The following is a 25,576-nucleotide window of genomic DNA, read 5'->3' as shown; positions in this document are numbered from 1 at the left end:
CTTAGGATGACAAGAAACAAAAGTGATGTCCAACTATACATATACAAATGGGCATCACATATATGCTCAATTGTTATTGTGCCGGCTCTGTAAAATCACTGAAACAAACACATATATGTTCATTTTTGTATCCTGTGTTTGGCGTATGTTTTTTTAAAAAATTATGTTATTATTATAATGTGTTTTGCTATTTCTATTTATACTGTATATAGTTTATGTTGATATGCTTTGACTTTGTTGTACATTGCCTTTGTTTACACTGTTAGGAGATGCAGGTGACCAATACAATGTGTTGTTGTTGTTGTTGTTGTTGTTGTTGTTGTTACATGTTCCGCAAACCTTTTCATTGTGCATGGTTGAAACTTCTCTGCTCATAAAAACAAGGGCCAAGGATTTGTTCTATTTTTATTCTATAAAAACTTCATTAGAAAATGAGTGCATAGGCAGAGGTTAGGCAAACCTATTACTTATTCAACAGAAGTAATTTCATTTTGGGATCAATGTAAAACCATCAGTATATTCCATTACCTGCTATCTGAACCTTTTAGCTGGATATGCCAGGGAATGAATTTCCCTGATATTTTCTACATGCAGGTCAGGGGCTTTATCACTGGGTTATGAATTGTCTTCTGTATTAAATAGGGCTATGATCAAGAGAGGAAAATCTTTGGCCTTGGACTCTAATTCCCATCTTTTTCTAGTCAATTAGGCCAAGAGTTAAAGATACATATTTCTGTAGCAATAATGCCCTGGAATGGGGGAGGTCAGTCATTGTCCTGTGGTCTATATAATAAGCATGGACTAACTGTTAAAAAATACTGTATCGTTCATTAGAAATGTTATATCTGCAGTTACTGAAAATATTTTCTATCTAGCAGTTGTTTGAAAATATTTCATTTTTTCTCCTGATTTGAACTGCAGGTTTGGGATTTCAATGGACACTGTCATCATAAACTCAATGTGGGAAGAGACCGAACTGTTGAAATCTCCCAGATTTTAGTGCTAAGCTGGACTATACTAGTCTTAGGAGGTGACAGGTAATGTCAGTTTTAAACTTAAAACAGGAGTGGGCAACATGTAGCTCACATTTGTTATTTACAGGCTCACCCCGTTGGTTCTCTGTAGTGGAGAGATTTTTCACCAAAAACTAATGTTTTCATTCTTGGGGGAATGTCAGCTTTTACGTAATGACCCTCCAAAAAGCCAACTTTCCAACAAGGCACATTTTGGGTATGTGTGGCTTTAATTTGTTGAACTTTATACCTTTTTATTGGAATGCCATATCTTTCCTGTCCAGACACTACCTCTGGTGGGTAATAATTTGGCCCCAGCCCTGCCAAACATGTCCACCCCCAATCTATGAAGCAGAAAAAGTCCATGAGATGTAAAAAGTACTTCTTGCTGCCCTTTTCTTTAGATAAAATCTCCTAATACTTATCTTTCAAGGCTGTCAGTTACTCAAAGGCTGCTTGATAACTGAATTTAAGAAAAGATTTAGCACAGTCTGTATGTCAGGTGAGAAAGGAATGACTATTCAAGAGTGTAGTGCAGCCGAAAAGGCTCTTATCTGTCTTGATCAGAGACACTATTTCGAATTTCACCACGGAAGGAAACAAGTTTCTCTATGAGGATTTAGAAGAAATATTCTTGGTTATATTCAAGGTTAAGAGAGCAATTCTAAAGGGAAGGACAAGCCCCTTGAACTGTCCAAGGTCCTGACTGCCTTATTTTTTGGCAGGGTAGAAGTAATGAAGGACTGAAGTAGTGTTAAATACGGAATGTACTCCTTCATAGGTCTTTTTGTTCTTGGTGAAAGGTCCAGAGAGCTAATCAAAATCTTTCCCTATGTTAGGCTGTATTAAAATTGAAAGAAGTTTGGATTCAATTCACTTCCTTTCCTCAACTAGTATAGGCCAAGATGTATTCCCTCTCCTTAAAGTCAGAACTCTCACTTTATGGAGTGGGCAAACTTCAGGGAAGGTTCTGCTGCGGATTTGCGAGCCAGTGATGTCTGTAGCACTCACCCTTGGGCTAGAAATGAATGTTTCCCAAACTCTAGCCCTCCAGGTGTTTGGACCTCAGCTCTCAGAATCCCTGACCATTGGAAAAGGCAGTTGATGCTTCTGGGAGTTGAAGTCTAAAACACCTGGAGGAGTAGAGTTTAGGAATCACTGGACTAGATAGACAAATATTCTGACCTGGTTGAAGGCAACTTCCTGAGTCTTTTTCTGTACTTTGTTACTACATGATCTCACTCACACAAATATGGCTAGGTTCGCATGTGCCTGAACAAGATCTTTTGAGAGCATGTTGTGGTATGGCAGGATTTAAAACAGCCAAATGGGTAACAGTGGTAATGGATACAGAACAGAGAGACTGGAGTGTTCAGCTATGTGGTCTATTACAAAAATGTGTGAGAGCTACATTATGAACATTGAAATGAAACCGGCTTGTAATGTGCACCTGATAACTCAAAGTGCCACATTACAATTTTGGTAGCAGAGCTAAGGGAATAAATGGACTTATATCTCCCGGATTCCCTTGCTGTCTGGGGGATACTGGGAGCTATAGTAAAAAAATGTTCCCAAGAACACGTTGGTTGCTTTTAGATTTTCAGATGCTTTGCTTCATGTTTGTCTGCTGTTGAAAATGGAGAGAAGCATTACAATTTCCTGACAGGAAGAAAACAGGATGTGTATTTTTGTCACCAAGATGCTCTGCTAAGGAAGAAATTATGGCAGGACTTAATTAGAAACCCTTCTGTCCATAAATTTGAAATCTCAGACAACACATACAAGCTGTTTCTGCTATAGAGGCAAATTCATCAGTGTTGCTCAGTGTAAAAGTATGCTGAATTATGCTATTTTCCTCTTTAAACTATGCACATTTCTGACAGCTCAGAACTGTGAATCTACATACCTACAGTTGTCACTAGCTATAACAACAAGCTTGGAAGCAGAAGAGTTTAAGGAAGGTTGCTTTTAAAAAATAGATTGCTATCTCACCTCCCTTATCAGGCTTTCTGGGACTTTAGGCAACTAACTATGGAGTTGAATAAAACAAGCTAAAAATTTGCTTAAAGGTTTTTTTTTTCCATATCATGAGTTACTTGAGAAACTGCAAGTCACTTCTGGTGTGAGAAAATTGGCTGTCTGCAAGGACATTGCCCAGGGGATGTCCAGAAGTTTTACCATTTTTGTAGGAGGCTTCTCTCATGTCCCTGCTTGAAGGTGATATGTAGCCAATCTGAATAACTGCTTGTGGCCTCATAATCCATGAGGCCACATCCATAATCATTTTAAAGCCCTCCAAGTAAAATAATGTCATTATGTATTGTGGCAGTGAGTTCCACAGTTTCGTTACAATTTGTGTTTCCTTTTTTTAGTCCTGAAGTTTTACAAGAGGACTAGTATTATGAGAAAGGGAGAGAAACTTGTTCCTATCTAATTTCTTTGCCATGCCCATAATTGTATATTTTCTAGTCTCCACTTTCTCCTCTGTTTTCTAAACTAAATACCTCCCAAGTATTGCAACATTCCCCCCAAAGAGGTCTGCTTCAGTTCTTTGATTATTTGGTTTACTCTTTTCTGCACCATTTACTATGATACCCCCTTTTTAAGTGTCATGACTGAACTGTATGAAATAGCCCTGATACAATCACACTATGGATTTGTATGATGACAGCTTTCGTTTTAGTTCCTTTTCTCATTATGTCCAGCTAGAGAGCTTGGCTTTTTAAATGTCAGCTGCACACTCAGTTAACATTTCCCTTGACCTCTCTGACACAAGAACAAGTGCTTTTTTACTTTGGCTGCTCGCCAGTTCTCTTATACAGAAGCATGATGCATATTTCAGTTAAAAGATCAATGACTTCAAGCTAAAATTCCATTTTTGGGGATTTTTTTGGTGCCAGTATGAACCTCTTCATATTTACTCACTTTTTTTGTATTTAAGTATTATTTGCCAATTTACTGCTTTTCTCCCAGTTTGGAGAGGTTCATATGGGAATGCTTTTCAAACTAGTTTTGTTCTTGCCCACTCTAAATAATTTACAGTAAGCCCCAAAGAAGTGGGAAAAAAACCCTGCAAATTTAAAAATTCAGATCAGCGCAATTCATTTGAAAGCAGTTTAGTATAGTTTTGCGATGGTATTTCAGTCACTAGTCTGTTTTGCACAAGCTGTAGCTTCCATGTTGTCCTCAAAGGCAGCCCCATGTAGAATAGTGTAATCATAATAGTCTAATTTGGAAAATATTAGGAAGTGCTCTTGTGTCATTTAATAAACTCTGTGGGACTCAGTCTTTAAAATACCTTCAAAGTGTGTAGAAACAAGAGGAAATGAGCATCTGATGGAGTCCCTAGTAGCTTCTTAAAGATATTGGACCATGTGGGAGATAAAATGGAATCTTACAGCTGAACAGGAACCCTCCTGACAATGCTCTCTGGAATCAGCCCTATAGATAAGAACCATTGCAACACCATACTTTGTACTTATAGCCAGTAGATCTAAAACACCATGCTCAAAAGTATCAAAAGTTGCAGAGAAACCTGAGAAGATTGACAGGGTAGCACTCCTGAAAGGCCCAGGGTAGATCAGCAGTCTGAGCAATTGATATAGTTTCATGCTCTGGGCTGAAACTAGAGTTAAATAGCCCAGCTAACCCTTTGTTCAAAATATGACTGTATTGGAGTTTTTAAAAAATGCTTCTTCAGTTGCATGTTAATTAAGTTTCTCAATGTTTTTGTCAGTGTTTTTCATCAATTCAACCATATTCACATCTTGAAGCAGGACACAAACAGCCTCATCTTATACTTTTGACTACCGAGTAGTGGGCAGCTAATTTATCATTGAATGTCAAGTCAGTTCAAGACCTTGCTACCCATTGTGACATTTTGGGAACCAGCGTAATTGCACAGATGGATATTTATGCCACATCAAAAATTTATGATATCTTGGCCGGGATACCGAGAAATCTTATCTCCTTCTTGTGACCAGAACCCAACTGATTCAATCAATATGAGGGTAGCTAAAGTTATCTGCTATTACATCATGATATCCTTGTGATGCCTTCCTGATTTCATTTCCCATCTCAAGATCTAATTGAGCATTTTGGAAGGAGGCATGATAGCATATTCCTAGAAGTTGCTTTTACTGGCTAGTATTGTCACTCACTCAGTCCTTTGAAGACTTCTCGCTTGTTTGACATAATGCTCTCCCTAATGTAAAAAGACTTGCTACTTCCAGTACTCTGCCGTATGCATTTTCTGCTTTTACCTTCAGATCTCTTTGATTGGCTTTTGTGTTCTGCTATATGGTTATGACCCATGTTCCCCCTGTGAGCAATAAATCTAGACCTCTTACCTACCCCATTATCTCATTCATGTATTAAAACTGCCCACATTCTCTTGACCAGCTGGCTTTCTTTGTGAAATAAGTACCAGTTCAGAAAGTGCTATCTCAGAAGTTGTTACTTTTCACATCCTTTCTAAAAATTCAGTTTTGGCTGTCAGAATAACTTAACTACCATTTTAATGTGCCATGGTTGCTGTGTATCTCAACAACTCACTTATCCCAAATATTATTTATTAGGTTTCTGGTAGACAGCATTGCAGAGACTGAGACACAGAAAATCATTCACACCTAGAACTCTTCTATTTGCTGTGTTGGTACCATTTCTGGTCCTGTCTCTTTAGATGCTTAAACATTTCTTAATTTTTTTTTATTTGTGACTCACGGGCTATTCTTTTGGCCTCTCTCTGTTCTTCTAAGTCACCCATCCTTGCCATCAGGGAGCAAACATGCTGCTGAATTGCCAAGAGCTAATTATTCACACCAACAACTTCTAACCATAACTATAAATGAAATGGATAGCCCCACACTTATTTCTGTCTTCATAGTGCTCTCTATGTATACTCATTGGCTTATTTGCCTTGAAAAATCAGTTATCTACCAGCAGCAGGCAGGAAAACGCTTTATACCTCTCTCACCTCCCCCACCCATTTCCAAATTTGCATGCATACTTTACTTACATGGGTGTACCTCCACATCACTTGACATCCTGTCTGGGGAGCTGAGATGTTTTCTTTGCTTGGAAAGTCTACATGTAGTGGTGCTAGGTCCTGAGAACAATTTTACTTACACAGGCCACTGTACTTTTTTGAAGCCTATAAGATTGGATGATATCAGTTCCATCATGAGAAAGAAGTAAGAATTTCTAACCAGTTACTGCCTTTTAGTGAATAGAATTAGGACAGTTGAGCCCTTTGGGCCTGGAACATTTTTTTCTGGAAATGGAAATCCTTTTCAGAGCAGAGTAGAAGAGAACAGCAAACAGGGGAATGGGAAGAGGGAATGTATGTTGTGTTTTCTTAGGAGTGTAAAAGGCTGGCTCCATTTAAGGCTTGTGTTTCAGGAAAATACTCTTTATGAACTCCTAAAAATGTGAGCTTTTAATTTGGATTGCTATCTCTCTTTAAACAATTAGTTTTTAGGATGATGTTCAAGCCCTCTATGGACTGGGTTTGCACTGAATTCTAACCCATATATTTATTTTTTTCTGATTGGGTTGGTAGCTCCCTTTTTTTTTTTGTCGTGTCAGGAGCAACCGCTCCTGTTGTGAGAGAATTGGCCATCTGCAAGGACGTTGCCCAGGGGACACCAGGATGATTTTGATCTTTTATCATCCTTGTGGGAGGCTTCTCTCATGTCCCCGCATGAGGAGCTGGAGCTAATAGAGGGAGCTCATCCGCCTCTCCCTGGATTCGAACCTGCGACCTGTCGGTCTTCAGTCCTGTCGGCACAGTGCTTTAACTCACTGCGCCACCGGGGGCTCCTGGTAGCTCCCATGTCAGTGTGAGATGAATCATTTTCAGGTTTTGGTTTTAAATTTAAAGGGACTGTCCAAGGTGCTGAACCTGTTCAAGGACATAAACAGCCTCTTCTGCTAGTTAATTCTAGGAATAGAAAGAGTATTAAAATGGTCAAAAACATATTGTTGAGTATTGAGAATAATCCTGGGGTGATTATTTTTTCACAGTTCTGGGCTTACTGCACAACATTTAGATGCAGTTAGTTTTGTACAGAACACAGCATATTATGTGCAGGCAAACAACATTTTCTGCATAGATAATATTATTTCAGCATTAAACAATCATGCACAGAAAAAGATCCCTGTGTTTGGGGATTTTCTTGTGTGTGAAATTTACAAATGATTGATTTGCATAGAAAGGAGTATTTTCTATGTCAAAATTAAGATTTTGCATTGAAATTGAATGAGAGTTTATGTATTGTCGAAGGCTTTCATGGCCGGAATCACTGGGTTGTTGTAGGTTTTTTTCGAACATGGCCATACAACCCGAAAAACCTACAACAACCTAGAATTAGAGTTTTTCACCAAATAAAGTCCCAAACTTTAAACAGCTTCCAAAATTGCATTGCTACAGTGGGAAGAACATTGCTAAAATTATTCACTGATACCTTCAAAAAGAAACTTAGTGAAGAATTAGATCCCATGTTGCATATCGTTTTTCTAGGTGGCTGCATTGTTCTAGGTGTTTGCATATTTCTATTCCATTTCAAATTTGAATTTTGTGCAAGGATCTTCCTGAGACTTTTATACTTTCTCAAGTTTCTCTTATAGATTTGGCTGCCTAAATTATACATTTTTGCATATTTCCCTCCTGCTTCCCTAATTTACAGAGTTAAAACAATAATTCTGGTGGCCTTGGGTAGGATGTAGAATGTGAGATTGTGGCTTACTGGATACACTTGCCCACCTGTGACAGCAAAAGCACTTCCACTTGTGGGAGAGGTTCTCTGTATCCAAGCCAAAGTTGCTTACACAGCTGGAATTATGAAATCTTGTAGTTCATAATGCTACTGTTACCGCAGTCCAGTTGCTACCTGGCAGGATTCATGCAGAACATTGTGCAGCATTAAGTAATTCCCCTAAAAAATCCTGTTTCATTTCCATAATATCAAGTCATTCAAGTTTTTTCTGTTGGAAATGCAACAGCTTTTAGATATCTTGAAGAGACCAGCAGTGCTCATATTAAATAGTTTTCAGTTACCATCAAGACCCCACCAATTCTAATCTCTCTATGATGTAAACCAGGCACGGGCAAACTTTCTAACTTGAGGGCTGCATGGTGGGCCATAGCAGCATAGTGGGACAAGAGGAAGGGAGCTCTCCCCAAGTCCCCTCCCTGCCCTTTTCTCCTCTTCCTTTTCTCTTTCAGAGGCAGGAAGTGAAGGAAAGATGGGAAACATTTGGATCCCAAAAGGGTTTGCCTTGGTCAGGATGAGATGGTGGATTGCAGAGAAAAAGTGTGTCCATTAGACCCCATATTGCCTACTCCTGATATAGAATCCTAGAACCCTAGATCTGAAAGAGACCCCCAAGGGCCATCCAGTCCAACCCCCTGCCATGCAAGAAGACACAATAAAAAACTCCTGATAGAGAGCCTAAGTTCTTCCTAATCTTTTCAGTTGAATCTCTTTCCCTGCCATTTGAAACCATTTCTCCCTTGTGCCCTGGTCTCTAGAATGGCAGAAAGTCAATTCCCCCCCCCCCCCCACTCTTCAGTGGGACACCCATTTAAATCTTGAAACATGATTCTCATGTTCCCTCTCTAACTTCTGTTCTCCCAGCCAAACATCCCCCAAGGCAGAAGGAAAAAGAGAAGGAAGGGAGGAAGAAAAGGATGGAAGGAAGAAAGGGTAGAACAGAATGGAAGGAGGGAGGAAAGAGGGAAGGAAGGAAACCAAAAGGAAGGAAGAAGAAAGAGGAAGAGAGGTAAGTAGGGAGGAAAGATGGAAGGCAGGAAGGATAAAAAGGTGGAAGGAGGGATGGAAGGAGGGAGAAAGAGGGAGATAAGGAATGATGGGAGGGAGGGAAGGAGGAAAGAAAGAGAAAAGGAAGCAAGGATAGGATGGTGTGAGAGAGGAGGGCCTGAGAAAAGAGTCCAAGGGGCTGCATCCGGCCCCCCGGCCTGGGTTTGTCCATACCTGTGTTCCTTAGGTATCTTTCTCCATCTTTTCTTCTCTTACTTCTATAAAAAGTGAAACCTAGTTCAGTGTTAGTGTAGCACTCTTAGCTTTTCTGTATTCCATAAGATCTTACAAAAAACTAAAAAAAAATATTTGTACCTTAATGCTTTAAACAGAATTGAGGGATGCAGCCCACGTACATTCTCCTTCTGATTATTTCTTCTTTTGTTTCTACAAAAAAGCGAAACATAGTTCAGTGTTAGCGTAGCACTCTCAGCTTTTCTGTATTCCATAAGATATTACAAAAAACTTCATTTTAAAAAACAAATATTTGCATCTTAATGATTTAAACAGAATTGAGGGATGCTGCCCACATACATTCTCCTTCAGATTATGGGCCCCAAATGCTTCTGCTGCGCACACATTCTCAATCAGTTCTGGCACAGAAGGCAAGAAAACCTACAAGCATTTCTCCCCATCCTTATGCTAAAATAACACATTAACGCACAATTTTGTACATTTAAATAACACACCGTATATCTTCTCACTTAGACCCACACCTCATCTGCCCTAATCACAGGGTGATACTCAATATTTGTTGATAATACCGGTAATGATAAAGAAATCATTTACCTTTGTTCATTGCTTTTTTATCTTGATAATATTTACCTGTGATAAAGTAGAGCTGTAAAGCTGCTATCATTAATTATAATAGATCATTACCTGTAATCATGTCAGGCAGTTAGCTAACAATAGCCGCCATGCAGATAGGTGATAAGATTATCAAATGTTTTCTTTCATTTGCACATAAATTGAAGCTGTAACCTCACCCCTCTAATGCTTGCCTCCACAGAGAGTAAGGAATTCATCTGATAAAAAGTTATTTTCATTATAATTGACCTGAGCAACTTTCTTCATGCATTTAGCTTGGCATGTGGAGAATGCAAGCATCACATACTGAATATTTCATTGTGATATGGCTCAAAATAGGGAACTAAAGCAACCATTGATGGAATATTTAGAGAAACAACTGGTGGCTGCAGATGAACCCTGCAAATGCTCAAAGTAGCCAGTTCTGGCTGACTAGGGGATACTGAGCAATGCATTACATTATAAGATACTAACTTTCCCAAGCTCTCATAGGTACATAGGAATACGTTCAGGCCACTCATACCAAATGGTGCATTGAGAGCTACACTATCCACACTGACAGCAATATTTTGGTTTCAACTTAAGGTATTTTTTAATCTATATTTGGACCTTTTATCTATATTTGGACCTTAAACTTTGCACCTGGGATTTTGCTTTGCTATTTGTATTAATGTTCCCTTCAGTCAATAATGGGCAACCTGTGGATTGTGGCAACCATGGTTCCTTGCCTTCTCCATGGAGGAAATTTTGGAGGGAGAAGTTAGTGGGGAAACAACTCACCATATTTGCATGCAGTTTAATTGCTCATTGTGTATTTTCTGATGCCAAAGCCTAAAAGCCAAACACCAAAACATTGGTTTTGAGGCATTCCCTGTGAGTGGCAGTAGTCTTAAATGTGTGTGTGTGTGTGTGGGGGGGGGGGGGGGGGAGTTCAGCTACTTGTGCTTCTGTTTTCTCTGCTTTTGCCCTAGTATTATATCAAAAAGGTCTCCTCTGAACTTACAACTCTTGTAATTGTTGAAAGCCATGAAAACAAATCTATATAAAGTAATATATTTGCAGGGCAGACAAGCCTTTGATGAGATATTTATCTCACTTTCACAAACAAATAAATGGATGCACTCTAATGGGCAAATAGAGTTGCAATCTTTCCATCTCGCATCGTATTTGTGCAGAAGGAAATCTTACTCGAGGACAACAATAATATGAGCATTTGAGTTATCCTCCCCTCAAGCCTTCAGTGTTATTTTGCACAGCAGCAGCCACCAATTCTTTTTCTTTTGCTCCCAAGCAAATGTTTTTGGCATGGAAAATAGAAAATCAATGCAAATAGGTTTAAAGCAAAATGAAACGTGTCTGTGCTTAGTGTCTGTACAAAGCCTGCTTTAGTCAGGATAAATGTTGGGGCTGATAAACTATAGATTAGCTAGGATTAAAGGACTTTGACCTCTGTTTGCAAATATCTCTTCTCTCAGAAGACTGACAAAACATTGCTTTCAGAATACATTGCTTTTAATTTACAGAAATGTGTACTGGATCTGATTCTGATATCAGGAACATGATAATACAGTGTTCATCTCCTTTTCTACTCAAGCAAAGTGGATTTACTGCATGGTGTCCTGAGCTTAGGAAAGAGACTTTCAGTGTTTTGAAATACAATTCCTGGTGGCTGTGTTTTCTGGGGAATTCTGGGAATTGTAGTCCAAAAATGTTTTGTTGCAAGAGTGTAAGTAGCAAACCATGCAAAGTTACTTTGTGAAATGAGTTTTCTCACTACATGAATGTACTTCCCTTTATTCTCTCTGCAATCTTAAAAATGGGTTCATCTAGAATTAATGATGTTTGACACAATTAATGAAGTTTGAATCATGAGAGTTGTAGTTTTTACAAGGCCTTTAGCCTTCTCTGCCAAAGAGTACTGGTACTTCACAAAATACAACTTCCATGATTCCAGTGTATCATGCCAAAAAGTGTAAAACTGCACTAATTCTACAATGTAGATGCAAATGTAGAAAAACATTTAACATGGATAAGCAAATGGCATAAAACTTGTCAAATACCTCTGTAAGTGCCATTGAAAAGTAATATTTAAAATTACTAGAAAAAGTTCCTGTTGGTACCAATAGAGTAACTTAGTATTTGACATCCATTTTCTTTTGAAATGTAAATGCATTGTGCTTTCAGTGCCCCTATACGTATTCTACAGAGCCAATATTTGAGTGTTGGGCTAGACTCCAAAAGATCACAAGTTCGAATCCCCACCCAGCTCTGAAAAGCAATCGTATAGCCTTGGGCAGGTCACACTTTCAGAGGAAGGCAGTGGGAATCCTCCCCTGAATAAATCTTGCCAAGAAAACCTTAGGGTAGGATTGCCATAAATTGGAGTTGACTTGTAGGCATGTAACAAAAACAAACTACCTTTGGTAAATGTTAGTAGACTCACAGCGACAATCCCTGCTGTGTAAATTATAAAATCAGTTCTTCGGGGATAAAGACTTACCTGTTTAGAATTTGCTTTTCTGCCTATCATTTTTTTCACTTCTGTTTCTTTGTAGAAATGTTTTGGATTCACCTCCTACCACCCCCATAAGCCTTAAGGCAATCAGGTTTCTGTGAAGTCAGTGTCTGCCTCTCCACACTGAGACAACAATCCATAAGGGGTAGCCCGAGGTGCTCTGAGTTTCTCCAGACTTGAAAAACAGACTGGTTGCATGCAGCTTAGGAACAGAGTTCCCCACAATGTTCATCTAAAAATAAACCCTACAACCAACCCTAGTAACTTTGAATTCAAGCACATTTTAATACAAAATGTCCAAAGTAACAAAAAACAGAGGCAGGGGCAAGACTGGCAGTTGTCCTGCAACAGTTGGCAGTGCCAGGCTTTGCTGGCAGGAAGATCTTCTCAGTCTATTGGGTTTTAAATGTAACATGTCATTGGGAATATTTTGATTTCATTGTAAGTACTAAAGCTCTATGCCTGGTGTGGAAGTATCTTTCTGTGTGAGTGACAATATAGCCCGTTCTATATAACTGTCATGCAAATATCATATATATTCATGTATAGGTTGACCCCATGTATCAACAGAGGGCATGTTTTGGTGACAAAATTAGGGATTTTGGTATGACCTTTGGCTAAGTCAAAGGTTATTCTGAAGAGAGAAGAAAGCATCAGCCATTCCTGGTCACCATTACATTTCTCCATTAAGGAATGTAAAAGGCTAGAAGTAGCACCAGGGCAGAGAATAGATGGGGTCAGTACTTATTTGAGGTTGTCCCAGGAAAGAGCTCCCAGGATGTTTAACCACTATACTCAGAGAATGGGATGTTTCCTTTTTTGACAAGAGTTATGGTACAATAGTCATATCGACTCATGGTTAAGACAACCCAGGGTTTTTTTGGGAGGTATATTTTTTGACTAAAATTTCTAGATTTATACATGAGTATATAAGGTAAATGTCTTGGATAATTCCAAGACATATATGAGCAAAAATGAACAATAAGAAATTTTACAATATTGCTCCCCTTTGAGAAAGTTCGCAACCTGCATAGTTTTCAAAAATAAACTGCATTTCGTGACTTCATTGTGCACAACATTCACATGTGCGTTTTGCTAAGAAAACAGCATTTTATGCACAAATCAACAATTTCATGCAGGAAGCATGCAGTTTTCTTCACAGAAAATACTGTTTTCTGTTCCAAACACAATGTGTGATTTTTGTACATAATGAATCTAAATTATACAATCTGGTGTGGAGGCAACATCATTTCTGTGCAGAAAGTAGTAGTTGCAAATTTTACATAGAGTAAGTCCTGAATTGTGAATATTTGTTCAAAAGAGTTTTGCCATTGCTTTCATCTAAGGATGAGAGAATGTGAATTTCCCAAGGTCACCCGATGGATTTCATGGCTTAGATGTCTCCAGAGTTACAGTCCACTGCCACAACCACTACACCATGTTGACTGTCTTAGCAAGCATTAAGTATGCTAAAGGACCTGAAAAAATATAGTTTTTTCCAATCATTTGTAAGAAAGTAACCTGCCCACCATTTCTGTATTCTTACATTTCTGCTCATATTATACAATTTGCCACACTTAGTTACAATTATTATTAATAATACTAGCATTAGTATTCTTAGTCTTAACTTCAAATGCATCTAAAATTAGAGAGTTGTCCTTGCCTGAAGGTATGCCATCTAAATAAGACAGGTACAAAAGGAAAGACAAAGGATGAAGCATGACTCAGAGCCAAAGAAGACAAAGGATGAAACATGACTCAGACCCAGAGCCCTATTGAATATAATTACTTGCAGCTAATTTGCCCTGTTGATTTCAGTGGGACATGAGCACAACTAATGTTCTCAGGGTTTTTCTTTTTTTGCTTGGAATATAAAGGACCTATCCATGGTGCTTAACCATGAATTAGGTTTGATGCTTTAGATAGTTTCTTCAAAGTTTTAACTAAGATTAGGACTGGATTCATTGCCCCACTAATATGGGAATTAGTAACTTTCACCAGGTTACATGAATGACAGAGGCTAATAGCAACCACCCTCTTCCTCAAGATTAGGGAACAAGAAAGCATTCCTCACCAGATTTTGTGGGAAAATAAATCTCAGTACTCCTTGCCCATGGCTGTGTTGACTATGGATGATGGAAGATATTACACAAAAACATCAGAGTAGATGAACTTTATCCATTTCTTCTCTAGAGTAAATATAAGCAAAAGTACTGCTTTAAATATAATTGAAATGAGCAAATAAACAACTGTTAGGGCATTTATCATTTTCAGTATTGTACTTCTGGATTTAAAACACACACATTTTTCTTTTTCTTATATTCTGCTTCACTTTTTTTCTTGGACATTTTTTCAAAATGTCATGTTTATTTTTATGTTCCTTATTTCCTTTTTTTTTTCAAATGTGAGGTCTTTAAAAAAGTATTAACTTAGGAGCTCATCATAGCACTGCTGCAAGGAGACTAGAGCAATAATTATCCCCTTCATCTATCAATATGATGAGACACAATGTTCAGTGCATTGTAAGAAGGTTTGCCATTATGTTTTGGCAGTAAAGAAATATGATTGAACAATAGGTGATATAAAAAATATCAGACTGATACTTTCAGTGCAAAGTTTTTTCAACAAAGGCAGATAAAGAAAGAGAAAAGGGGAAATGAAAAGAATCATTAAAATATTCCATTTCATGTTGCAAGCATATCTCTTCATAAAATATTTTCTTTTCTTGAAGGTTAGTCTCTTTTTTGATCATTGATTCTGTTTCGAAAGCTGGAGATTTCACCCAAATTGCATCTCTGAAATAGGGAAAGATATGAAAGGGGTGGGAGACTTAGGACTGTGAAATGAGATAGCTAGAAAATCAAGAGGGGAAAAATACCCAAAGCTTTCTTGATCACACTACATAAGTTGTTCATTGGGTTGAGATATGAGCTGGAATTCACAATTGCATTTTGAATGCATAACCTAGAGTTACACATTCATAATTCATTTTCACAATCCTGACATATGTGAACAATGGATGATATTTTCTCAATGACCATCGTGATATAGCTCATGGGAGTGGGGTAAAAATATCAATTTGCAGCATACTCCAAATAGGAGAATAGATTTCCATTGCTTGCAGCAGCTGATGCTGACGGTTAAGAGACTACTTAGCCATGTAATTAAGATAGTTCTGTAGCCTAGTAGCTCTTCTAGAGTATCAGCCTTGGTATCCCTGATGAGACCCCTTAAGGACTCATCTTTCTGTCTAAAAAGTAATACTTACTTACTTACTTACTTAGGCAATCCATCGTTGTCTGAGTAGGATGGCCTTACAAGATCAGTGTACTGGCAGTGGGTACGTAGGTGACTGTGGAGCCCTATTCTTGACCTGTATGTTCTCCTGCAGTGAAGGCATTTGTTTCCAGGTGGGAGGTGTTCCCGGTCGGGGTTGGCTTGATGCGCCTTTCTCTTGGCACATTTCTCTCTTTTGCCCTCCATTCGTGCCTTTTCAAATTTTACAGCACTGCTGGTCATGACCTCCAGCTGGAGTGCTCAAGGGCCAGGGCTTCCCAGTTCTCGGTGACTGTGCCAGAGTTTTAAAGGTTGGCTTTGAGCCCATCTTTAAATCTCTTTTCTATCCTCCAACATTCCATGTTCTGTTTTTAGGTTCAGAGTAGAGCAACTGCTTTGGGAGATGGTGGTCGGGCATTCGGACAATGTGGCTGGTCCAGCCAAGTTGATGGTGGAGGACCATCTCTTCAATGCTAGTGATATTTAACATAGTATGTATAACCTGCTCTTTCTCCATTCTTCATCACATGAACCAGGAAGCATATAATCTTGTCTAATTTTAGAAGTGAAGCAGGGCTGGCTTCATTAGTACTTGGAAAGGGCACCAGTGACCATTACCAGGGATGTCCAAATAGGATTGGTTTTGGTGGTATAAAGTACAAATAGCAAACTTAGCTGAAGATGTTCAAAGCTGAAGGAGAAAGCTAACATGGCTTCACTTGGACTAGATACTACAGCTTTACTTCAGTTCACCTAGAAAACCTTTGTTTCAGGGATTTTCTCAAGTTAACAACCTGACACAGTATATTTAGTTCTTTCCTGACATATAAGTGTCAAGGGCTTTCAGATAGCAAGGAATGAACTCATAGTTTTTTACATGGAAGGAATCTATAGAAGGCTACAGAAATCTTGGAAAGAAATGTTGTTTGAATGGTAAGATACCCAAATGCTTCCACAAAGTATGAGTGAACTGGCAACTTTTAATATGTGCTTGAGGGCAGCAGCTCTATTTCTGGTCTGTCAGAATGTGGGACAAAAATTCATTTCTTTCAAGAAAGTTTGATGGTTGATTCAACAGCATAGCCTTCCAGTTTTTCCTAATTAAAACAATTCTTGTATAGATGGTAGGTTTCAACTCTCATTGGTACAGAATGTTGACGGGTCTTTTCCTGCCCCTTGGTGTGAGCCCATGACCATTAGAGAAGGGGAAAAGCAAAAAAGAAGATCTTTAAAGCAAAACCAGGAAACATTTGACTTCCTTGGTGTTGTTGGCCTACAGCTCTCCTCATCCCTAGTTAGCATACCCAAGGATAAGAGATAATGGCAATTGCAGTCTCAACATCTTAACAACTGCTCTCTTTCTGTGTACTGAATTGCTATATTTGTACCATAAGTACGTTCTATTTGTAGGATGCTCATATGACCCTGCAAACAGCAAAGCTTATACAAGCCTTAAGATTTAATATGGGAAGCATTTGTGAACATATGTGGCCTGCAGATGACCAGATGTGCATGGGATTTGTATCAAATCCTCTCTCAGAATTGCTAAGTACATCAGATATGCCTGAATATAATTTCTACTGGTCAGTGCGGAAACCCAGAGCCAGGCTTTGACTTCTGTGACACTGGACAACACACGTTTTGAACTTTTCTCAGTTTTGTTAATTAAAATATGACAGGCTCCCAGAAATCTACCTCCTGTTGCAGATACCCGAACCTGAGAATGTACAGACTATGTAGAGTGGCTTCACCTCTGTGATAAAGCACTTTTTCTTTTTGCAAGCGGGTCAGAAATGATTGAGTTCACTCACATGGATTTATTTGTATTCATATCTCTTGTTAGGTCAATTACTGTCTTCCGGCTGAACAACTTGACTCAGTTTTGTGTTCAGCCTTCAGAATGGAAAGGAGGAATTCAACACCAGGAAGACATCTTATGTGCGGCTTTCCTACCTCCACAGACTCTAGCTACAGGTTGTAGAACATTAATTGCCTAATATATCAATCCAAAATTGGAATAAAGGCCATTGCCATCTGCATGCCTGGCTGGATCTGTTGTAACTTAGACACATGACAAGCCTGCATTAGTTACAGAATGCAGACAAGTAAATATTTTCTAATTGCCCTATCACACTACACACAGTTATATACACCATTTTGTGAAACTCTAGGGTTTGTAGTTTTGTGATGCCCAATAGCTCTCTGACTAAGAATTCTAAACACCCCTCCCTAAACTGTAAATCCCAGAATTTACTAGGATATTGCCATGGCAGTTAAAGCAGAATGTAGTATTATAACGATGCAGTGTGATAGGACCCTCAGTCAATGAAAACAATGGCCCTGATTCTCAGGGGTGTAACTATGGACAGAGGGATAGGTTGGAGTTGCTTCCAAATAAGAAATCTGCTTCCTCCATAATTTTGTTTCTTGAGTTTCTATGAGCATTAGAAATACACAAGCAAAGCTACTAAGGGAACACAGAATAAATGTGTCAGTTCTAGATGTGAATGTTTTTCAATGCTTGCTCTTTTCTTGGCAGGATTTGTTCAGAAGGGGTTTATCATTGCCTTCCTCTGAGGCTGAGAGAGCGTGACTTCCTCAAGGTCACCCAGTGGGTTACTATGGCTGTGCAAGGATCTGAACCCTTGTCAAGCATTATAGAGCACACTGGCATAGTTAACATTATAGATTTGGCATACACTATAAAACAATAAAAATTTAGTAACAGAACATTATAGATTTGTTCTAATATTAAATTATATTTACCACCAACCATTATTCATGCATCAACCTACAGACAAGGTTAGAATATGATCTGAATGGTTGAGGGAATTTGTAGCAATGCTGAGGAATGGTTAATAATTGTTCAAAATTTATGTACTTTTGCCTAAAATGCTATTCTATATAACAAGAAATTTGGTGTTTACCTTCAAATAACATATTAATTAGTTTGTATTTGCCTACTTCAGGTTTAGGACAGGACTGGCCCTACTATTAGGCAGAGTGAGGTAACTAGAGAAGGCAGGTTTTGAAAAGGCAGCATGTCATGTTTTTTTTCTTTACTTAAATTATTATTCTATACTTACTGCCACTTCGGAGGGACTGGAAACAACACTTCGACACCAGGCACTTGTGAAATTTTCTTCTCATGTGACAAAGTAACTTGATGGCTTCTGTGTACTTGGCCCAAGTGACTGAGATGGAAAGTGTGGTTTGTTGTTTTGCTTCAGTCAGAAAAATATTTTGACTCACTCTTATTTTGGATTAAGGCCCTGAACTCATTTATCAACAGTCTCAGTCTACAATTGACCCTAAGGCTTGTTTTTCCCCACAAGGGACATTCTGTAGGTTAGTCTTTTATCCCTTCTTATTAACCTCCTGCCATTTTTATGCTATGCCAGAGATAGTCAGCAAATATTTCCAATTGGTCTTGATGCTTGAATTGTTCCTGCTCTTAGTCATCAAACTACTCATCACTGACCTGCCACACTTATTAGAAACTGCTTGTAAACAAATCTGATCTTTGATCAAAATTCAGTGGTTCAATAAAGCCTGGTTTGCTAAACAGAGCTATTTCTGGGTGGTGTCTTGGCACAAAGCTTGGGATGTGAGGTGGAATAATCCTTCAAAGAAAATAATACAGAATTGTACACAAGATAAGAAAAGGTGAAAGCTGAGAACAGAAATCTGATAGAGCAATAAGTCTGGGTGACAAAAGTTAATAGGATGCGTGACTTCAGTGAGAATCAAATGTCTGTCTAACAAACCTTTGCTTGATTTGATTTCAGACTTTGTCTCTCTTCTATCAGACCTCATTTGTATTCTCAAAAGTTTGTGAAGTCACCAAAACACACTACATTCTGACCTCACTCTCTCTCGCACTCCCACGTAGCATCCTCCCCCTAAAATCATATTGCAAAGTCTCATCTTTGTCCATGCAGCCTGTCTTAATAGTGCACCATCTCTTTATTGTTTGATCTAGGGAGTTCTGGAGGTGAAATTGTGGTGTGGAATAATAGTACAGAAAATGCCCGCAGTAAGCTCTGCCTGAATCCTGGAAGATCTCTGAAGGCCAGTTCAGGTTAGTTTGTACCGTTATAGGACCCTCATGTTTAGAGACTTGGCACAGCTCCTGTCTCTGTCTAGATGCAGAAAGGAATAATAATAAGATGTCTTATAGCGAGGCAGATGACCTAATGAACATCAGTATGGAGGAATTGTAACTGAACATTTTTATTCCAAGGTCTTTCCAGCCCAGACCGAAGGTATGTGGGTTCAGCCAGGGACTATACATGCAACATGTATGCTCTTTTACTGACTTATGGCTCTTCCCCACAGAATCATAACTCTTGTCTTTGTCAGCTCATGAAAAGGAAAAGGTTTGATTCACAAAAGAGTGGCTTTGTGTGTAGGTGCAAGAACAGAGCTGTCTACAGAAACCCTGATACTGAATTTCAGAGATAAAAGGGAGATCTCTAGAATCATGGAATTGGAAGAGACCACAAGGGCCACCTAGTCTAACCCTCGGCTATGCAGGAATAACACAAAACACAACACAAAGTGGCCCATGAATGCATGTTGCCCCAGAATCTGATTAAGAGCCCCATCTATTACAGCATATTTGCTATTTCGTGGAGAACACAAACCACTACAGCACCAATAGTAATGTTTTCTGTGGTATGTATCATGAAGATGTTCATTTGTGGTGTTTGACTCTAATGCAAAGATAACTTTATAAAACATTTAACAGAGAAATGGAAAACAGAGAAATTGTGGTAATATTCCTGCTGTTATCATATGGGCAAACAATCCTATTAGTTGTAAGCCCAGCACTGGTAAGTTAGCAACCGGGAAATGATTTCACCCTCATAGTAGGCTAATTCTCTCATTCTGTAGAATCATTCTGTGGAACCAAGGAGGCTACGAAAAACTTTGATCTATGAAATTACTAATGATGAGTTTCAGCTAAGGGGTTGTTTACGCTTTTGCCTTGTCAGAGTGACAAAAGGCAGCAGCGAGATGGCTCTTCCCTGAGATGTGTTTGCTAATTCCCCATTGCTCAGAAGGCTATTTCTTCTGTTTATTGTCCCAGATCTACGTCAGCATTTTTGCATTATTACCTACCATGGGGAGCATTCCCTTAATTTTAGCCTTGTTTTAGTGCAGGGTGATAAATAATTGCAGGCAGCCCTCCCGCAACTGAGCCCAGCAAAGCCTTCCCTCAAGGCTGTTCATAACCTGAAAATTTTCATTTGGTTGAGAGTCTTCACACACTAATGGTTATCATATATTAAGCTCTGTGCCAGCAGGCAATTCATAATTGTTCCCTACTCTATAAACTGCAGTTTCCATTATGGAAGAATAACTGGTATATTTGATGTGTGGGAAGCTGAGGGAAGAAGGGATTGTGGCAGGAAGAAAAGCGTATCTTCCACTAACATTACAGAAAGGCTTGACAAATCATTTTTATATTTCTTAGTTACGCTGCTTGACACTCCTGCTAAGACAATTTTTAAAAGGTGTTTGTGTGTGTATTTGTGCACACAGTTTAAATCATTCCAAATCCTGCTGTTTAGGCTGCCTATGAAACATTAAGTAGGATGATAAGAAAAGAGGCTGTTGATCTATTGCTTCTTCATCAGCTGCAAGAAGAGATTTGTCCCCCCAAGTCACAATTTGGAAGGTGCCTAATTTTAACTGGATTAATCATTGCTGGATCTCAATGTATTAAGTGGATGGACAATTTCTGAACTTTTTGAACTGTAAAAGGTAGCATGGGGTTTATAAGAAAGACTTTGCTATCATTTGGTGCAGTGGTTCTTAACCTGTGAGCTGTGGACCACTAGTGGGCTGTGAGGATGAAAATCTGGTCCACAAGCTTACTTCCTCTTCATTTATTTATTTATTTTATTTTAATTTATTTCTACTCCTTTCACGCCGCCTGCTACTCCTTCCCTTTCAATGATCAACCCTGACCCCTTGGATAGACCACATCAGCTATAGATTATTAAATGGTTTTCTGTGGTCAAGCAGTTAGTGACTACTGGATGACATGTGTTCTGTATCAGAAACTAGAGCTGATGTGGTCTATCCAATGCATTTTTCTGAATTAGCACCCCAAATAACCAAACCAAATTTAAAGTTCACCAAAAATCAGTTCGTAACCCTTCTAATATTAATGTTGGAGAGTGATCCCTGGTCAAAGTGGTCCTTGGTCAAAACGCATGCTGTTTTGACTGGATTAAAGAATGGGTGACCTTAGACGACAATTAACTACTCGATTTAGAAGGCCTAAATCTTCTATTTGGATGGCATGCATATTTGGGCATACAAAAGGCCAAACCAACAGGTATGTTTAATGATCATTATATATGGAGACCAATTCCAAATACCTGGAACAGATATAAAAACAGAATTTACACTAAGAGTGGATGTCCCCACATGAGGCATATTATAAAAAGGAGAACATCCTCCAAGAGAAATGACTAACCTACAGGGAACTGATCCAGACTGATTTAGAAAATCCAGAAATGAAATCCCTAGAAAAATTGAACCAAAAGGGCCTTAAATGCAATTGGCTTCTGCATAGACAATTGCGAGAGAAATTTAAAGAACAACTTAGAACCTCGGGCTTCCAGACAGTGAAAACATGGTTTGATGTGGCAATGTTTCAGAAACCAAAAGGATATACACACACACACACACACACACACACACACACACACACAAATTTACTGACTTGGCACATGGAAGAGGAAATAGTAAAAGAGTCTATGGTTAGTTGGGCCCAAAATAAAGGCCAAGAGATAAAAATGCCCCAGTGGGAAAAGACATGAAAGAGAAGAATGAAATACACTGCATGCCAAAACCTAAAAGAAAATATTTATAAAATGCATCTGTGATAGTCCAGAGAGACTATCTAAGATGTATAATTGCTCCAACAAATGTTGGAAATGTGGGAAAGAAAAAGGTACATTCTACCACACATGGTGAACTTGCAGCAAAGTAAAAAATTACTGGAAACAGATCCATGTATATCTTGAAAAAATGTTAAACACAAATTACAAAATGACACCTCAAATGTACCTTTTGAATATGCCCGAGGAAGAATTAGAAAGAAAATTTAGAAAAAAATTGTTTTACTCAACAGTGGCAGCTCGAATAGTATATGCTAGATATTGGAAAACCCCAGAGATACCCACTTTAGAAGAATGGGAAAAATATATTATAGATATGCTGATAATGGACAAAATAACTGTATTATTAAGAAGAGAACTATTAGATATTTTTTAATGAATGGCAACCAATGATTTATCACCTTAATGTAAAATTAAACTAAAAATGTATATAGAGGCCCCGGTGGTGCAGTGGGTTAAAGCACTGAGCTTCTGAGCTTGTTGATCGAAAGGTCGCAGGTTCGATTCTGGGGAGCGGTGTGAGCTTCCGCTGTCAGCCCTAGCTTCTGCCAACCTAGCAGTTCAAAAACATGCAAATGTGAGTAGATCAATAGATACCGCTCCAGCAGGAAGGTAACGGCGCTCCATGCAGTCATGCCGGCCACATGACCTTGGAGGTGTCTACGGACAACGCTGGCTCTTCGGCTTAGAAATGGAGATGAGCACCACACCCCAGAGTCAGACATGACTGGACCTAATGTCAGGGGACTACCTTTACCTATAAGATTGTAGACAAGGAAGAAGTGGATGTAAAGTAAGAGTCTATGATATTTTATATGCATTTTTTAGATAGTAGACTGTGACCCCTTAACGGAAATATATTATCAGATAAATGATTATGGAACATTAATAGATAGATAGTATTGAACTGTATGCAACATACACTTGCAAATGTATGCCTACTTAAATAATATATTTTTTAAATAAAAAGGTTGGGAACCACTGATTTAGTTGATGATAGATATCTGAGTCTCTGGTTCACAAAAGACCCTAGAACATTTGATCTAAATCATGCTGATCCAAATATACATGAGAACCTGCTGAGATCTGGATTCAGGAAATGGTAGTAGCAAAAATATAGAAAATACAGGTTAGGATGAACATAAAAAAGAAGCCAACTTATCTGACAAAAATCTGTTTTGAGCACCATATATGGAAAGTTGAATACTACAAAAATGGGGGATTTGGGAAATATGTGTTCTCTTTATGGAGTTTATAAACAAGGCAGGCAAACAGACATTGCAGCTGAGTGACAACGGGGGGGGGGGGGGGGGTCTACATTCAAGGCTAACCAAGAGTTTGCTTTCATTTATAAATACCTGTTACTGGGATGGGGGTGCCCTAGGGTTACTTTCCAGAAATGGGCCAACTGGGGAGCAACCCAATTATTGGATTGCCCTAAGGGCTGTGATGTTTCATCCAAGGGAAGGCTGAGGAGGTAATCTAGGGTTGACACCTGGCCACAGCTGAACCCACATCAGATTGCTGCCCAGTCTTGCTCCTTGCCAGGTTCCAAATAGGTTCTAGGTAAAATAAAATGGCCCTTGTTTAAACCAATGTTATATGTCTAGTCTTGCTATTCCATGGTTGGTCATCAAAGGAGCTGACCCACTATCAAGCTAAATCTCCTATCATTGTTTTGCTTGGTTTGATAATTTTGAATTCAGAATTTGATAAATCCATCATGTCTAGGGTTTGCAAGTGACACACTATTGTTAATGACTTTACGTAGAATATGTTAGGGCTTGAGAGGCGAAAGGATCCCTGCAATAACTAGCATTCAACTGAGCATTTAAAATACAGTTTAGGCATCCAATGAGTAGAGGCAGACACATTTATCAAAGGAAAATGAGCAAAGCATATAGAAGAGTTGTAGATGTTCAATATTTTGCTTTCTGCAGTGTTAGAAAACTGGATAATGAAAGAATGTTTCATTTTAGGGAAGAATTCTTATTCAGTGGGGTGATGTCCTTATGTTGTTCAGTTCTGATAGCCAAACACATTCTCTGTACATCCAAAAGAATATAAAGTTGGATAGCAGACTGTTTTTGAACTAGTCTTCTAAGTGTCATAGAATCATAGAATAACAGAGTTGGAAGAGATCACATGGGCCATCTAGTCCAATCCCTTGTCATGCAGGAAAATCATAATCAAAGTACCCCTGACAAATGGCCATCCAGCCTCTGTTTAAAAGCCTCCAAAGAAGGAGCTTCCACTACACTCTGAGGCAGAGAGTTCCACTGTTGAAAAGCTCTTCCAGTCAAGAAGTTATTCCTAATGTTAATGTGGAATCTCCAAGTCCTAGTCTCTAGGGCACTAGAAAACCAGCCTACTCCTTCTTCCTATGACATCCTTTAAAATATTTAACAGCTGTCATGTCTCCTCTCAACCTTCTCTTTTGAAGGCTCAACATCCATCTTATAATATGACAAGTGACTCTGCTCTTCAAAGAAATGATGGGGAAAAGTAAAAAAAAATCTGAGTATCTATAGGTTCCTACATGTGTGTGGGTGGGGATTTTTTTTGGATCTTTGCCATGCAGTAATATATACATATACATATAACACTTAGGTATGTGAGAGAATTTAGTCAATAGCCAACTTGATACTAAGATTAGCCAAGCTTTTTATTCAACATTTAAGTGAAGCTCAAAACCCAGCAAATAAAGACTGAAAAATTTAGGGCCCTTATTTATAATTGGACTATGGTAGATATGTAATTGCTAGTCCCAACTAATTTGGACTCATTTAATCAAGGAACTTTTATACCTTTCAACTTATTGATTTCAGATTTATTACATGGGTCTCATATTGGTGAGATTAATGTGGATCTAGGTCTATATGCAGAAGCAAAATCCTACAGATTTTTTTATAGGAGGGGCTGTTGCATAGTTTCATTCAGAATGTGGAAAACATATTTTGTTGGACTATTTCTTCTAGAATCCTGCAGTTAGCAGTGCCAGCAGCTATGTTGTTTGCTGTCTCAGGGATTTTGAGAATTACAGTTCAAAAAAGTAACTTTTCTTAGCTCTGTTTTCATCTGTTGCCAAAAAACAAACTTAGTTTCTTCAACTTATCTCTTGTTTTATGATGCAGTACCAGAAGCCAATTTTAATATTTTGACCTGTAGGTCCTAACAAAGCTGAGTGAGTATAGAAACAGGATAGCATGGAAACAGAAATGGTATCAG

General features: G+C 38.6%; 1 protein-coding gene across 1 annotated transcript in view; it reads left to right on the top strand.

Moving 5' to 3' along the window:
• WDR49 (WD repeat domain 49) overlaps positions 1-25,576 on the top strand; it is a 155,606-nt gene that overhangs the window by 91,358 nt on the left and 38,672 nt on the right. The window contains exons 10-12 of the mRNA XM_060767576.2: positions 922-1,037; positions 17,275-17,405; positions 19,414-19,512. Coding sequence (XP_060623559.2) covers positions 922-1,037; positions 17,275-17,405; positions 19,414-19,512 — 346 coding nt within the window. The remainder of the gene's footprint in view (positions 1-921; positions 1,038-17,274; positions 17,406-19,413; positions 19,513-25,576) is intronic.

Source organism: Anolis sagrei, chromosome 3 (assembly GCF_037176765.1).
Source record: "Anolis sagrei isolate rAnoSag1 chromosome 3, rAnoSag1.mat, whole genome shotgun sequence".
Classification (NCBI taxonomy): Eukaryota; Metazoa; Chordata; class Lepidosauria; order Squamata; family Dactyloidae; genus Anolis; species Anolis sagrei.
This window is presented reverse-complemented; position numbering and strand designations above follow the sequence as displayed.